General features: G+C 31.1%; 1 protein-coding gene across 1 annotated transcript in view; it reads left to right on the forward strand.

Moving 5' to 3' along the window:
* The first annotated feature begins 238 nt into the window (after positions 1 to 238).
* LOC127724880 (alpha-mannosidase 2C1-like) overlaps positions 239 to 17,696 on the forward strand; it is a 54,257-nt gene continuing 36,799 nt past the window's right edge. The window contains exons 1-7 of the mRNA XM_052231882.1: positions 239 to 367; positions 5,269 to 5,393; positions 6,075 to 6,200; positions 7,123 to 7,246; positions 15,529 to 15,596; positions 16,047 to 16,221; positions 17,488 to 17,585. Coding sequence (XP_052087842.1) covers positions 5,296 to 5,393; positions 6,075 to 6,200; positions 7,123 to 7,246; positions 15,529 to 15,596; positions 16,047 to 16,221; positions 17,488 to 17,585 — 689 coding nt within the window. The 5' untranslated portion in view covers positions 239 to 367; positions 5,269 to 5,295. The remainder of the gene's footprint in view (positions 368 to 5,268; positions 5,394 to 6,074; positions 6,201 to 7,122; positions 7,247 to 15,528; positions 15,597 to 16,046; positions 16,222 to 17,487; positions 17,586 to 17,696) is intronic.

Here is a 17,696-nt window from a genome sequence, read left to right on the forward strand (position 1 = left end):
TATGTTGTATGTTTGCTTTTTTTTTCTCTCTTATTATTATTTTTTTACTTGTATTGTATATGAGGGCCTCAGGGAAGATTAGTAATTGTAACTAACTGTGTTTACCCTCTTTAAACAAAGAATTTATTATATTATTATTAATTATAATAGCGGTGTTCCCAATTAAAGAGGATTTACATATTTTGACATTAGAAAAATAGCTTATAATCATGGTTTCATTCCCCCTTCCCAACTTGTTTCTTACCTTACGAGTTTGCTGCAAAAATATTCATCTGTTGAAGATTGTTTTTAAAAGTACTATTAAGGCAGACTTTTGTTAAAAAGGCTTTGTTTATTTGAACATAAATCTCTGATGACTATTGATAAGGTATGACAATGTACTGATGTGAAATTTTCTCCACTTTGCACAGTCGATCGAAGAGGGGTAACACGAATCACCGAATAACACCGTTATTAGCCAAATAACACTTGTAAACACCGAATAACACTTGAAATTTTAATATTAGCACATATTGGTGACATTTAAACATTGATAATTAAATAATATTGTATTATAAGTGTATTTTATAACTTAAAAATGATTTATAGAAAGCAGGTAAGTTCATAAAGATCGCATTAAATATTAGTGTGTACATCCAACATGGCGACCAAGGAAAACACAATTGGAAGAATAAAAGAATGATTGCATACAATCCCTCAACGTGTTCATTTTAGACCACCAAAGTGGAGCCCTCACGCCACGTCAAGGCAATGAACAATGTGAGGGTGGGCGCATCCCCTTTGAAAAAAAATATGGAATATTTAACTGTTTACAATAATAATTTTTGTTTTTATAGTCATTAAAAAAATAATATTATATTTTTTAATTTAAAAATGGAGAGTAACCAAGCCCTTTTAAAACTACTAAGATATCCTGCACAAGGCACGGGCTTATCTGTTATAGTCCGCGAAAACAATTTATTTAGAAATTATTGTAAAAAATTAAAACTACTAAGATATCCTGCACAAGGCACGGGCTGTTTTTAACATCGAATGTCTTTTGAATTTTGCAAAAAAAAAAGTATTTTATTAAACAGAAAAAAACTCATATCAAATAAGTTTAAATAATTTTTTTTTTATTTTTATTTTCTGAAGAAATTTTTTATTATTTTAAATAATCAAAAATTCTTTGTGAAACAATAAAGCTTATTACACTTTTACAAAAGATATAGTTAGGAAGTACATATATTGTATATAGTTGTAAATATTTATTTGTGTTCTTTTTTCTTAATTATTATTATTGGTTTTGGTAATGCAGCCTTGGTACACCAAGACAGTCACAAGCCTGTTTAATGCAGAGTGTCCATACCGTAATATAATTTCATTATCATTTAATGATTAGTTATGTAATGGGCACGTGTCAGTAAACAACAATCTAATTAACAATATGATAGAATTGTAAGGTAATAAATAAATATTTTGATAATTGGGAACTTGGCATTATCACAATTAAATTATCTAATTGGCAAAAAATATTTCATTATTAAACTTAATTTAATGTATTAAAATGGATGAACATAGCAATAAAAAAAAATTAAACTTCTATACTATGAATATTATTTTTTTTTCCTTTACTTTTATTTCTGAATTTTTAGTAAATTGAATTGCAAATGTATATTGCCAAAGAAAATGAAATAAGAAACAAGTTAAATATAATCGAATTAGTAAAATTAATGTCTTCATTAAAATTAAACATGTACAATTCCACATTTGTTCTTTATATATTTCATATACATTCTAATAAATATTATGTTGAAAATATACTTTATAAAATTACTTACCTTTCTAGGGACTTGGCCATGTCGTACTTGTTGTCTGTAAAGCAGCAGTACTTACATAGGAACTTTAGAGACACATCTGACCAGGCCGATAACATTGAATCATTCATTGGGACACAAGCACTGTGAACCCAACGATCACAACTACAGCACTGAATTGTGCAATCAACACATTCTTCATCACATTGAACACAAGGATATAAAGCCATTTTAAAAATGGAAAACAGCACATATGTCTTCACATGTTTTTATACCAAATTTTAGTTACTTGTAAAAACATTAATATTTGCCAATGAAAATCTTTAATTTCTTTTTGAGAAAATACACACATACGAATCATCCATTCAGCTGCTTTGTTTTTATTATAAAACAATCAAGTATAATTAATTTTTTGATTAAATTTAAATTAAATATGTGAAAATTCTTAATTACGTTTCATTAATATTGAGTAAATCGTTAAGAAAACTAATTGGTGATTGGAGTAATTGCATGGCTTTTGTTAGCTTTTCGAAACCTTACTGAAAAACAATTATTGGACAATACCCTGTATATACAGTACATTATTTAATATTTTATTTTCATAGCTTTTCCCTTTGTATGCATATGCAATCATTCTTTTATTCTTACCATTGTGTTTTTCTTGGTCGCCATGTTGGATGTACACACTAATATTTAATGCGATCTTTATGAACTTACCTGCTTTCTATGAATCATTTTTAAGTTATAAAATACACTTATAATACAATATTATTTAATTATCAATGTTTAAATGTCACCAATATGTGCTAATATTAAAATTTCAAGTGTTATTCGGTGTTTACAAGTGTTATTTGGCTAATAACGGTGTTATTCGGTGATTCGAGGTACCGATCGAAGAGTACCCCGTTCTGCTGTTCTTGGTCCTATTATTCCTGTGCCTTATAAATGTCCTGCCTACCTACATGAAATTATAAGCCCGCCTATTTGTTGATGACTGCCTTCTATACCACTCCACCAGATTGCTTGATAACTTGATAACCAACTACAACTGTAAAAGGACCTGTAACCTCTAAATAGTGGGCTAAACTTGATAACATACAATGTATTGACAGTGTACTATTCCCAGGCTAAACATGGGAAATGCACTTCAATGCCACAAAATGTCAGAGCATACAAACAACTCAGAACTATTAAGTGATGCATTGACATATACATTTCTAATCTGTTGATAATCTGATAATCACTATCTAATAATCACATTATGGAACAGGTCCCATGCAGATACATGTAATGAATACAATGACCGTCAATGTACAATTTTGTACCCAGGGCAACTCATCAGCAAGTATCCTAAATAGACTGAACACACCAACAAAATTTGCAACAATTATGAAGTTCTACCTTTTGATTTATTAGACCCCATCTAAAACAATGTATTTAAAATTTTGTGGTCAGAAGACCTGAAATGGACTCCAATACCATGAATACACCTTATCACTATTTAGTCCAATCCGGAAAAAACAGTCATTTAGACAACTTCCTGTTTGGGTCAACAGGGAAAAAAACAAAGGTCATCAGTAACGAGCTGAGGGAGGGAAAAATTTAGAAAGCGATCAATAGGAAACTTTGATAGATTATGATCCACTTTTTTGAAACTCAAATTAAAGTCAAAAAAATATTTTGTTTGAAGTATTTCATGTATTTATGATGTTTTTAACAGGTCTCATTAAAAAGTATCATGCATGGTGCATTGTTTAAACAGGGTCCCAGATAGTTTCAACTGGATGAAAAAGTTGTGTAATCTTAGAACTTATCCGGAATGGAATAAATAGCGATTAGGTGTATTGCAGACTGTAGGTAGAAAAATAGATTAATCCTTCTATACAATATAAAAAAAAAAATGCTTACATCCAAGTCATTTGGTCTTTGGTGGATAGTTTGTCTTTTACTTTAGCACTGAGCATTAACATGATTAAGCAACCAACAATCAATCAATCTTTTACTTTAGCAGTCCCTTTACTTTAGGGTTAGGGTTTATTTATAGTTATGGTTAGGTTAGGGGATGTTATAAGTTAGGGTTCGGTATGGGTTAGGGTAAGGTTTTGGGTGTATAGCTCTGTATGGGTTGGGACCCCTAAAGTAAAAGATGGCAAACAAATATCCACCAAAGACCAAATGAATTAGATGTAAGCATTGTACGATCATAAATGACCTGGTAGTCATGCCCAATGAAAACATATCATTCAATTGATATCAACAAACACATGTATATTTAAAAACCAAAGGACTTGAACAAACTTAGTACCAAGTCAGGAGCCTGTAGTTCAGTGGTTACTGTTGGTTCATGTCTGTTATATTTGTTTTTCATAAATTGTTTTGTTATGAATAAGCCGTTAGTTTTCTCAATTGAATTGTTTAATATTTTTCATGTTGGGACCTTTTATAGCTGACTATACGGTATGGGTTTTTCTCATAGTTATAGGCTATTTTCGGTTGCCTTTAATTGCTTACATCCACTTCATTTGAACTTTGGTAGATAGTTGTCTCATTGGCAAATGAATCATACCACATGTCCTTATTTTTATATTATGTAAGAATGAATATCACATCAGGGATTTAAAGCAAGTGTCTCAACTCTGAGCAACTAAAAAAAAAAAAAAAAAAAAAAATTCCAGAAACCCAACCAGATGAGATATTCTACATATAGTGATACTTTTTGGTTTTCGGTGTATCATAACAGAATTGCTTTGTTTTACACCACATTATAGCGCAATATGACCATAGTGCTACATGAGTAGATTTTATTTAGATATAGATTATTTAACAGAATGTATAATTAATGAGTTGGTATAATTTAAGGGAAACAGTGCTATTTCAAATCCCATGTTTTTTTCTTCACATTTGTTATGGCAAATTCTATTTTTAATAACTATATGATCTAACTAATACAACTGATGGTAAAAAGAATTCCCCATTTCCATTCTCATTTTTATCCAAAATGTTAACTGATGATAATTTTAGTTTTGAATAATACTTCATGTACACCCATCCAATAATATCACCTCCATTAATGAAATAGCTCAATTTTTTGCAAATATGAAAACATGAAAGAAACAGTAACACATTGATGAGCTACATACAATATGATTTTTTGTAACAAAAATTCTAGTATTGAATGAGGACTCATGTATGATGTGATTTTTTAATAAAAAGATCTCAACATCCTTCCATCATTTCCATTGATGAGCTAGTAGTCACATAATATTGATAAAACAATTTCTATTTAATATTTTACAGCAGTTCAAATTAATCTAATTTTCATCTAAATACAATACCTAAAAACTACAAAAATTTATGTTTAAGATTAATCTGCCTTTTGGGTGTGTTTTCGCTCTGATTTCAAATCAGTCTCTGCTACTATCTTGGAGTATACTTCATTTGTAATCTACTTACTTATAGCATCTTATTTCAGTAAGAATCAGAGAAATATTTTAATAAAATGGAGACTGTAGTGTTGAAACACAAGAGAACTACAATGGAGAGAGCAGAGAAATTTATTTCTAAAGATTATTTTACAGATGTGAACTTGGCAGGAAGGTAAGATAAACACAATATATCTGAAAATTATTTGCTCTTCATTAGTACTTGCAAAATTTTGTGATTGATATAATTTGTTATTCTTTTACTCTGGGCCTTGGTGGCCGTGTGGTCTTAGTAATTTATCTACTATATCACTAGCCTGTCAACACTGATTTGATATTCTCAGACTTCATACAAACAAAGCAGCACTGACAAAGCTCACTTATTACAAAGCATTTATTGACAACTGTTTTCACCTTTTGATTTTTTCAGACTTTACACAAACAAAGCAGCAATGACAAAGCTCACTTATTACAAAGCATTTATTGACAACTGTTTTCACCTTTTGATATTTTCAGACTTTACACAAACAAAGCAGTACTGAAAAAGCTCACTCATCACAAAGCATTTATTGACAACTGTTTACACCTTTTGATTTTTTCAGACTTTACACAAACAAAGCAGAACTGACAAAGCTCACTCATTTCAAAGCATTTATTGACAGTGTTTCAGTGCTTGCTAATTTCAGACTTTATGCAAAGAAGGCAGCACTGACAAAACTCACTCATTACAAAGCATTTATTGACAGAGTTTTCACCTTTCGATATTTTCAGACTTTACACAAAGAAGGCAGCAATGACAAAGCCCACTCATTATAAAGCATTTATTGACAGTGTATTTACCTTTTGATATTTTCAGACTTTACACAAAGAAAGCAGCACTGAAAAAGCTCACTCATTACAAAGCACCAGATAGAATTGGATATGATGAAGCTATGAAAGGAAAATTTAGTGAGACGACAGTTGGATCTTCATTTGGACCAACGTATGTTAAGACCTTCATTAAGTACAAACTTAAACCGTTTCAGTCATATAGCTCTTCTTGCTATGAATACTATTTTTGAAAGTACTAAGTCATGTAAGTGTTGAAAGTCTATGAAGAGAAAATAAAGCTATAAAAATTTTGAGCATCTGAAGTGCTTTTCTGGATTTACCTTCATCAGGAATGCTAAAACCCAAAGATTTGAAAAACAAGAATGATAAGTTCTTGAACATGTTAGGAGCTATATGATCGAAAGAGATCAAAACATAATAGCCAACTCCAAAAAATGTAATCAGCATTTGTCTGATGGAATAACCCTTAAAAAAACACTGTCAAAAATTGAATAAATGATGAAAATCTCATTGACCATGTTGAATGTCTGTTTTCTTGTTTCTAACAGTCATGAAAATAAAAGTAATTTTGAATAGATAAAAAAATGAGCAAAAAAAAACCCAGAATAAAGTTGATACAAAGATTAAATGAAGCATTTAATGATATGAGTTCTGCTCCAATTGAACCATAAAGAATTTGCAGCAAAATGAATAATGAACATCTGCATAAATCACTTGTGAAAAGATGGCCAAGATAAAAAAAAATATAAGCACAACCAGAAGTTTAAACTGCCGTAATAATATTAAACTGTTGAAAAACCATGAGACATAACAATATTGTAAAAAAAACAGGTGTTGGATGTGAACATTAGCAACTATAGGTCACTACTATATTGAGTAATGGGTAAGTTAATTATTTCAGAAATATAGATTATTTTAAAGGAGAAACAACCAATGTAATCCCTTGACTGTATTAACACCAATACTTTTATACAACTGATTCCTCTCATATTAGTTTTCGAAACAACTTTTTATTTCTTTTTCTCTATAATTCTTTTGGGAGTCAATTTTCATAATTTATTGTATGTTTACAGATGGAGTACCCACTGGTTTTGTCTAGAAATTGAGGTTCCATTAGAATGGACTGGACAGGAAGTTCATTTGCTCTGGAATTCTGATTCAGAAGCTTTGATTTGGCAAGATGGATGCCCATTACAGGTCTGTTTCACAGTTACATCTGTTCATAAGAGATATGCAAAAATCTGTATAACCTAATTGCTGAATCTATTGAATGTTGAGGTATTTAAAATTGTAAATATTTCTTTGATTTTTTATTACAACATATATAGTCAACTCTACCAGGAATACTGATACACTACAGTCCATGTGGATTTTTTTATTTGCATGTGACCACTGTGGGAAGCCCACTTCTACAAACTCTTAATTCAACCACATATTTGAATACAAAAAGTGTATTCAAAATCTTGAAAATTTTCCTGTCTTAAGTAGATGAAATTTTTATGATTAAAGAAAAAAAATGGCATTTCAAATCTAAAAGATGGTCAAAGGGACTTTCTAGAAGTTTTGCCAACTCTGTGCACACTCCAACCATGGACAGGTGGAAACAACAAAATCCATTTGAGCTGTAGTGTATCTAGAGGTCAAAGTTTGACCTTCAATGATTGATGAGTGCCCAAATGATATTACAAGCTTGAAATTGCTCAGATGTTTGATAAGTTTTGATGAATGAATTAAGCAGGTTTTGGTCAGAGATCTGATCAACAAAAAACTCTGTACATAGACAAGACTGTAGAGAAAGCCACAATTAAGCTGTTACAATTTTCCTGTCGTTGGATTGACATATGCTCCATTTTGAAGGCCTCAATGTGACTTTGAGATGAAGAACAGCAATAAAAGCACTGTTCCTTTGCTTTTTGTTGGTTTTTTTTGCTGTGCATGTACTGATTTTGTGTCATGGATGGATACCCTATATCTTTTGTTTCTCTATCATATAAACATCTAGGAGGGTTAATTTCGTTTTGTGATGAACTTTTTATGCCCAAGCCGTAGCGGTGGGGGCATTAAGTTTAACCCTTGTCCGTCTGTACGTACGTCCGTCCCAAAATTGGTTTCCGTTCTCTAACTTGAGTTTGCTTCAACCAAATGTTATGAAACTTATACACAATGCTTATTTCCACAAAACACAGATCAAGTGTGAATTTTGGTGGCGTCACTTTAACTGTTCTAGAGTTATGCCCCTTTACAAATGGAAAAATTGCAAAATATTTAGTTTCCGTTCTGTAACTTGAGTTTGCCTCAACCCAATGTTATGAAACTTATACACAATGCTTATTTCCACAAAACACAGATCAAGTTTGAATTTTGGTGGCGTCACTGTAACCGTTCTAGAGTTATGCCCCTTTATGAATGGAAAAATGGCAAAATTTTTAGTTTCCGTTCTGTAACTTAAGTTAGCCTCAACCAAATGTTATGAAACTTATACACAATGCTTATTACCACATAACACAGATCAAGTTTGAATTTTGGTTTCGTCACTTTACCCGTTCTAGAGTTATGCCCCTTTATAAATGGAAAAATTACAAAATTTATTATTTTCTTCTAAATATCAAGTGATTTTCATTTTGGAGTTATCTTCCTTTGTCCATGATTATAGTTGAATCATCTACAATCAATGCTTTATACAATGCAATGTTTAATTTTGACTTCCACTGATAAAACACAGATCAAGTTGAATTTGGGTAGTGTCACTTTAACCATTATTGAGTTATGCCCCTTTATATATCGAAAGATTGCAAAATTTTTAGTTTCCATTCTGTAACTTAAGTTTGCTCAAACCAAACATTATGAAACCTATACACAATATTCATTACCACAAAACTAAGATCAAGTACAAATTTTTTGTTTCTGTTTTCTAACTTTAGTTTGCCTCAACCAAATGTTATGAAACTTATACACAATGCTTATTACTACATAATACAGATTAAATACGAAATTTGGTGGCGACACTTTTACCATTCTTGAGTTATGTCCCTTTATAAACATAAAAATTGCTGAATTTTTTAGTTTGTCTCAACCAAATGTTATAAAACTTATACACAACTGTTCTAGAGTTATGCGTGTTTACAAATAGAAAAATTGCTGAATTTTTAGTTTCTGTTCTCTACTTAAGTTAGCCTCAACCAAATGTTATGAAACTTATACACAATGCTTATTACCACATAACACAGATCAAGTTTGAATTTTGGTTTCGTCACTTTACCTGTTCTAGAGTTATGCCCCTTTATAAATGGAAAAATTACAAAATTTTTATTTTCTTCTAAATATCAAGTAATTTTCATTTTGGAGTTATCTTCCTTTGTCCATGATTATAGTTGAATCATCTACAATCAATGCTTTATACAATGCAATGTTTAATTTTGACTTCCACTGATAAAACACAGATCAAGTTGAATTTGGGTAGTGTCACTTTAACCATTATTGAGTTATGCCCCTTTATATATCGAAAGATTGCAAAATTTTTAGTTTCCATTCTGTAACTTAAGTTTGCCCAAACCAAACATTATGAAACCTATACACAATATTCATTACCACAAAACTAAGATCAAGTACAAATTTTTTGTTTCTGTTTTCTAACTTTAGTTTGCCTCAACCAAATGTTATGAAACTTATACACAATGCTTATTACTACATAATACAGATTAAATACGAAATTTGGTGGCGACACTTTTACCATTCTTGAGTTATGTCCCTTTATAAACATAAAAATTGCTGAATTTTTTAGTTTGTCTCAACCAAATGTTATAAAACTTATACACAACTGTTCTAGAGTTATGCGTGTTTACAAATAGAAAAATTGCTGAAATTTTAGTTTCTGTTCTCTACTTAAGTTAGCCTCAACCAAATGTTATGAAACTTATACACAATGCTTATTACCACATAACACAGATCAAGTTTGAATTTTGGTTTCGTCACTTTACCTGTTCTAGAGTTATGCCCCTTTATAAATGGAAAAATTACAAAATTTTTATTTTCTTCTTAATATCAAGTAATTTTCATTTTGGAGTTATCTTCCTTTGTCCATGATTATAGTTGAATCATCTACAATCAATGCTTTATACAATGCAATGTTTAATTTTGACTTCCACTGATAAAACACAGATCAAGTTGAATTTTGGTAGTGTCACTTTAACCATTATTGAGTTATGCCCCTTTATATATCGAAAGATTGCAAAATTTTTAGTTTCCATTCTGTAACTTAAGTTTGCTCAAACCAAACATTATGAAACCTATACACAATATTCATTACCACAAAACTAAGATCAAGTACAAATTTTTTGTTTCTGTTTTCTAACTTTAGTTTGCCTCAACCAAATGTTATGAAACTTATACACAATGCTTATTTCCACAAAACACAGATCAAGTGTGAATTTTGGTGGCGTCACTTTAACTGTTCTAGAGTTATGCCCCTTTACAAATGGAAAAATTGCAAAATATTTAGTTTCCGTTCTGTAACTTGAGTTTGCCTCAACCCAATGTTATGAAACTTATACACAATGCTTATTTCCACAAAACACAGATCAAGTTTGAATTTTGGTGGCGTCACTGTAACCGTTCTAGAGTTATGCCCCTTTATGAATGGAAAAATGGCAAAATTTTTAGTTTCCGTTCTGTAACTTAAGTTAGCCTCAACCAAATGTTATGAAACTTATACACAATGCTTATTACCACATAACACAGATCAAGTTTGAATTTTGGTTTCGTCACTTTACCCGTTCTAGAGTTATGCCCCTTTATAAATGGAAAAATTACAAAATTTATTATTTTCTTCTAAATATCAAGTGATTTTCATTTTGGAGTTATCTTCCTTTGTCCATGATTATAGTTGAATCATCTACAATCAATGCTTTATACAATGCAATGTTTAATTTTGACTTCCACTGATAAAACACAGATCAAGTTGAATTTGGGTAGTGTCACTTTAACCATTATTGAGTTATGCCCCTTTATATATCGAAAGATTGCAAAATTTTTAGTTTCCATTCTGTAACTTAAGTTTGCTCAAACCAAACATTATGAAACCTATACACAATATTCATTACCACAAAACTAAGATCAAGTACAAATTTTTTGTTTCTGTTTTCTAACTTTAGTTTGCCTCAACCAAATGTTATGAAACTTATACACAATGCTTATTACTACATAATACAGATTAAATACGAAATTTGGTGGCGACACTTTTACCATTCTTGAGTTATGTCCCTTTATAAACATAAAAATTGCTGAATTTTTTAGTTTGTCTCAACCAAATGTTATAAAACTTATACACAACTGTTCTAGAGTTATGCGTGTTTACAAATAGAAAAATTGCTGAATTTTTAGTTTCTGTTCTCTACTTAAGTTAGCCTCAACCAAATGTTATGAAACTTATACACAATGCTTATTACCACATAACACAGATCAAGTTTGAATTTTGGTTTCGTCACTTTACCTGTTCTAGAGTTATGCCCCTTTATAAATGGAAAAATTACAAAATTTTTATTTTCTTCTAAATATCAAGTAATTTTCATTTTGGAGTTATCTTCCTTTGTCCATGATTATAGTTGAATCATCTACAATCAATGCTTTATACAATGCAATGTTTAATTTTGACTTCCACTGATAAAACACAGATCAAGTTGAATTTGGGTAGTGTCACTTTAACCATTATTGAGTTATGCCCCTTTATATATCGAAAGATTGCAAAATTTTTAGTTTCCATTCTGTAACTTAAGTTTGCCCAAACCAAACATTATGAAACCTATACACAATATTCATTACCACAAAACTAAGATCAAGTACAAATTTTTTGTTTCTGTTTTCTAACTTTAGTTTGCCTCAACCAAATGTTATGAAACTTATACACAATGCTTATTACTACATAATACAGATTAAATACGAAATTTGGTGGCGACACTTTTACCATTCTTGAGTTATGTCCCTTTATAAACATAAAAATTGCTGAATTTTTTAGTTTGTCTCAACCAAATGTTATAAAACTTATACACAACTGTTCTAGAGTTATGCGTGTTTACAAATAGAAAAATTGCTGAAATTTTAGTTTCTGTTCTCTACTTAAGTTAGCCTCAACCAAATGTTATGAAACTTATACACAATGCTTATTACCACATAACACAGATCAAGTTTGAATTTTGGTTTCGTCACTTTACCTGTTCTAGAGTTATGCCCCTTTATAAATGGAAAAATTACAAAATTTTTATTTTCTTCTTAATATCAAGTAATTTTCATTTTGGAGTTATCTTCCTTTGTCCATGATTATAGTTGAATCATCTACAATCAATGCTTTATACAATGCAATGTTTAATTTTGACTTCCACTGATAAAACACAGATCAAGTTGAATTTTGGTAGTGTCACTTTAACCATTATTGAGTTATGCCCCTTTATATATCGAAAGATTGCAAAATTTTTAGTTTCCATTCTGTAACTTAAGTTTGCCCAAACCAAACATTATGAAACCTATACACAATATTCATAACCACAAAACTAAGATCAAGTACAAATTTTTTGTTTCTGTTTTCTAACTTTAGTTTGCCTCAACCAAATGTTATGAAACTTATACACAATGCTTATTACTACATAATACAGATTAAATACAAAATTTGGTGGCGACACTTTTACCATTCTTGAGTTATGTCCCTTTATAAACATAAAAATTGCTGAATATTTTAGTTTGTCTCAACCAAATGTTATAAAACTTATACACAACTGTTCTAGAGTTATGCGTGTTTACAAATAGAAAAATTGCTGAATTTTTAGTTTCTGTTCTCTACTTAAGTTAGCCTCAACCAAATGTTATGAAACTTATACACAATGCTTATTACCACATAACACAGATCAAGTTTGAATTTTGGTTTCGTCACTTTACCTGTTCTAGAGTTATGCCCCTTTATAAATGGAAAAATTACAAAATTTTTATTGTCGAGCCTGCGACTTTTGTCGCAGAAAGCTCAACATAGGGATAGTGATCCGGCGGCAGCGGGGGCGGCTGCATTAGCTAACTTCTTAAAAGCTTTATATTTTAGAAGGTGGAAGGTCTGGATGCTTCATACTTTGTATATGGATGCCTCATGTTACGAAGTTTCCGTCAGTCACATGTCCAATGTCCTTGACCTCATTTTCATGGTTCAGTGACTACTTGAAAAAAAAGTTAAGATTTTTTGTAATGTTAGATTCTCTCTTATTATAAGTACTAGGATAACTATATTTGGTATGTGCGTACCTTGCAAGGTCCTCATGCCCGTCAGACAGTTTTCACTTGACCTCGACCTCATTTCATGGATCAGTGAACAAGGTTAAGTTTTGGTGGTCAAGTCCATATCTCAGATACTATAAGCAATAGGTCTAGTATATTCGGTGTATGGAAGGACTGTAAGGTGTACATGTCCAACTGGCAGGTGTCATCTGTCCTTGACCTCATTTTCATGGTTCAGTGGTTATAGTTAAGTTTTTGTGTTTTAGTCTGTTTTTCTTATACTGTATGCCATAGGTCTACTATATTTGGTGTATGGAATGATTGTAAGGTGTACATGTCTAGCGGGCAGGTGTCATCTGATCTTGACCTCATTTTCATGGTTCAGTGGTCAAAGTTAAGTTTTTGAGTTTTGGTCTTTTTTTCTAATACTATATGCAATAGTTCAACTATATTTGGTATGTGCGTACCTTGCAAGGTCCTCATGCCCGTCACACAGTTTTCACTTGACCTCGACCTCATTTCATGGATCAATGAACAAGGTTAAGTTTTGGTGGTCAAGTCCATATCTCAGATACTATAAGCAATAGGTCTAGTATATTCGGTGTATGGAAGGACTGTAAGGTGTACATGTCCAACTGGCAGGTGTCATCTGACCTTGACCTCATTTTCATGGTTCAGTGGTTATAGTTAAGTTTTTGTGTTTTAGTCTGTTTTTCTTATACTGTATGCCATAGGTCTACTATATTTGGTGTATGGAATGATTGTAAGGTGTACATGTCTAGCTGGTAGGTGTCTTCTGACCTTGACCTCATTTTCATGGTTCAGTGGTCAAAGTTAAGTTTTTGAGTTTTGGTCTTTTTTTCTAATACTATATGCAATAGGTCATCTATATTTGGTGTATGGAAATATTTTATGATGTACCTGTCAGTCTTGCAGGTTTTATTTGACCTTGACCTCATTTTTACGGTTCATTGCTCAGTGTTAAGTTTTTGTGTTTTGGTCTGTTTTTCTAATTCTATAAGCAATAGGTCAACTATATTTGTTGTATGGAAGGATTGCAAGCTGTAGTACATGTCTGCCTGGCATTGTTCATCTGACCTTGACCTCATTTTCTTGGTTCATTGGTCAATGTTTAGTTTTCTTGGTTAAGTCTGTATCTTAGAAACTATAAACAATAGGTCAACTATATTTAGTGTATTGAATGATTGTAAGGTGTACATGTATTTCTTGTTTGGTTTATATGACCTTGACCTCATTTTCTTGGATCATGTTAAGTGTATGTGATAGTTGTAGTAAAGCTTTATATTTAGGACTATCAGCATAATATCAATGATTAGTAAAGAAGGCGAGACATTTCAGCGTGTGCACTCTTGTTTTCTTCTAAATATCAAGTAATTTTCATTTTGGAGTTATCTTCCTTTGTCCATGATTATAGTTGAATCATCTACAATCAATGCTTTATACAATGCAATGTTTAATTTTGACTTCCACTGATAAAACACAGATCAAGTTGAATTTGGGTAGTGTCACTTTAACCATTATTGAGTTATGCCCCTTTATATATCGAAAGATTGCAAAATTTTTAGTTTCCATTCTGTAACTTAAGTTTGCCCAAACCAAACATTATGAAACCTATACACAATATTCATTACCACAAAACTAAGATCAAGTACAAATTTTTTGTTTCTGTTTTCTAACTTTAGTTTGCCTCAACCAAATGTTATGAAACTTATACACAATGCTTATTACTACATAATACAGATTAAATACGAAATTTGGTGGCGACACTTTTACCATTCTTGAGTTATGTCCCTTTATAAACATAAAAATTGCTGAATATTTTAGTTTGTCTCAACCAAATGTTATAAAACTTATACACAACTGTTCTAGAGTTATGCGTGTTTACAAATAGAAAAATTGCTGAATTTTTAGTTTCTGTTCTCTACTTAAGTTAGCCTCAACCAAATGTTATGAAACTTATACACAATGCTTATTACCACAAAACTCAGATCAAGTTCAAATTTGGGTAGCGTCACTTTTACCGTTCTTCAGTTATGTTCCTTTATAACTATATGATATGCAAGCGGGGGCATCATCTGTGTCCACATATGGACACTATCCACATTTTTTAATTTGTTTTGTTGTCTATTATGCTGGTATCAAAAATTTACAAATGGAAGTGGCTTATAATTTCTTGCAATTTCGTAAATAGAGTTCTTTTCTTTCAGGGATTAAGCGTAGCATTTAAGAGAACCTCTTTTCCATTGAATCAAGCAAAGGTTGATGGGAAAAATAGGTAAGTTCATTACAATAAATTGAGCTGTTTGTCATCCGTGTGCATAGATTTTCTTAAACACAAACATTGAGAAAATCCCTATAATTGGGGGCTAAATTGGGGGGAAAATCAGAAAGATGTCTTTTTCAGTATCAACCAACCATACAATCAAAATAATTATGTAACAGGTAAATTATGAATTTACTTTTCTTGGTAGATTTTTTTTGCATAAGTTTTATGTACCCAAACTCCTAAATTTTCATGCGATTTTTGAAGCATGAACAAAGATGTGAGATTAATTATTGCGATTTTAGGAAAAGTTACACACAGATATATGTACCAGATATCAGAATGAGAGTTCTTATTATTGCTATACTAAAGGAGTCCCATTATTCGCATTAATAAAAAGCTCGCAATAATTTCTGAATTTACAGTAAACATTTGGGTTATTTATTTTGTTTTCTGATTTAGGTATAAACTGTATGTAGAAATGGCCTGCAATACATTATTTGGAGCAGGGAATGGTCTGATTAATCCACCAGTGCCAGATAAGACATTCACTTTGTCACAGGCAGAAATCTCCGTGTTTGATCGAGATGTCTTCGAACTGATACTAGATATTGAAACACTCCATGACATGGCAAAGGTAATAACCAAACATGTATCATTGTTTGATAATAGTTGGGATACATGTAGTCAAATTTTTCACGTCAGAAGGACCAATTTCATCTGACTGTTAAAATGATATAGTAGGGATTTTAGTGTGACTTCTTGAATGATCAATGTACTGTAGGCATTACAGAAATACCACAGGACAGGAGTCATTCCAAAATTATAAAAATATTGTAGTCATTTCAGATTGTTACAGTATGTTAAGTTAACACAGAATTGTAAATGTATGTTAAAATAGTGGAGATTCAGATTAAAGTCAGAGCTTGTTGACCACAAAGAACCCTGCTCTTAGACATCCAGGCTACAGGCCTGAATATTAAAAGCTTTTTGAAAAAAATTTTCTTTACAAAAATTTCTGAAATTAAAGTTATTTGCCATATAATAAACTAGATTAGTTTAATATAGATTAAATACAAAATCTTATAAACAAGCAATCATTTAAATATTCTCAGGTGTTGGTGTGAGATGTTGTAAGGTACCATATTTTTGGAAATTCCTTTTATATATCATTACTTTAATTAGATATAAATAATTCTTATATTATTTGCATCTCTACAAAAACTTGAATGTGATTGGTCGATTACAATTTCTTTTCTTGGTTTTCCAATAGACCATGTTGTCAGAACTATCTACATTACCTATGTAACCACTCTGTGATATATTCATTCGGTTTCCCAGAAAGGTGAAATTTTAAGAAAAAATGTTTGGGTTTATTTTTTTAGGATTAAACACATTTTTTCTAGAGGTTGTTAATGTTTATAAACTTAGCTAATGACTTGTGGACTTTTATTCAGTTTGTGAGTGCATTCTACAAGTTTACATATCAATAACCTGTGTTTAATCTTATAATAAATGAAGATTTACAGTACATATCAATGAGACAGTGACCCATTGACACAAATAACCAAAAGACATCTAGAGGGCAACAGACAGTATTCAAAATTAAGAATGTGTTACAAGCATACATGAATGGACAATTTAGGTATTCTGATTTGAAAAAAATATTATGCAGTCAGCATAAGCCAATTCACAGTTATTGCAGCCATATTGAATAGGTTTTTTGGGATAGAAGTGGAAATAGTATGAAAGTACGGGAAATCCTATGCATGTTTCCAAACAACTGTTCTGTTTCAATGATTTTTTCCTGTATTTTTCAAATCATTTTTACCTCCATTATGAAAATCTGCCCCCTATTCAATAAACATACACATATTTATCGTGATTAAATATAAAATTACAGCATCTACCTGAAGATTCAGAAAGGGGCTATATGGCGCTGTATACTGTCAATGATATGATCAATACAATAAACTTGGATGACAAGGATAGCTATTCCAGGTAAGCTAATTTTAACTGTAATGTTATGATTTTTTTTCGTTTTAAGAAAAACAGATGGGTACGTATTTTGGTGATATAGTATTTGTTGTGTATTTTTTCTTTTACAACTGT

Source organism: Mytilus californianus, unplaced genomic scaffold, assembly GCF_021869535.1.
Source record: "Mytilus californianus isolate M0D057914Y unplaced genomic scaffold, xbMytCali1.0.p SCAF_14, whole genome shotgun sequence".
NCBI classification, from domain to species: Eukaryota; Metazoa; Mollusca; class Bivalvia; order Mytilida; family Mytilidae; genus Mytilus; species Mytilus californianus.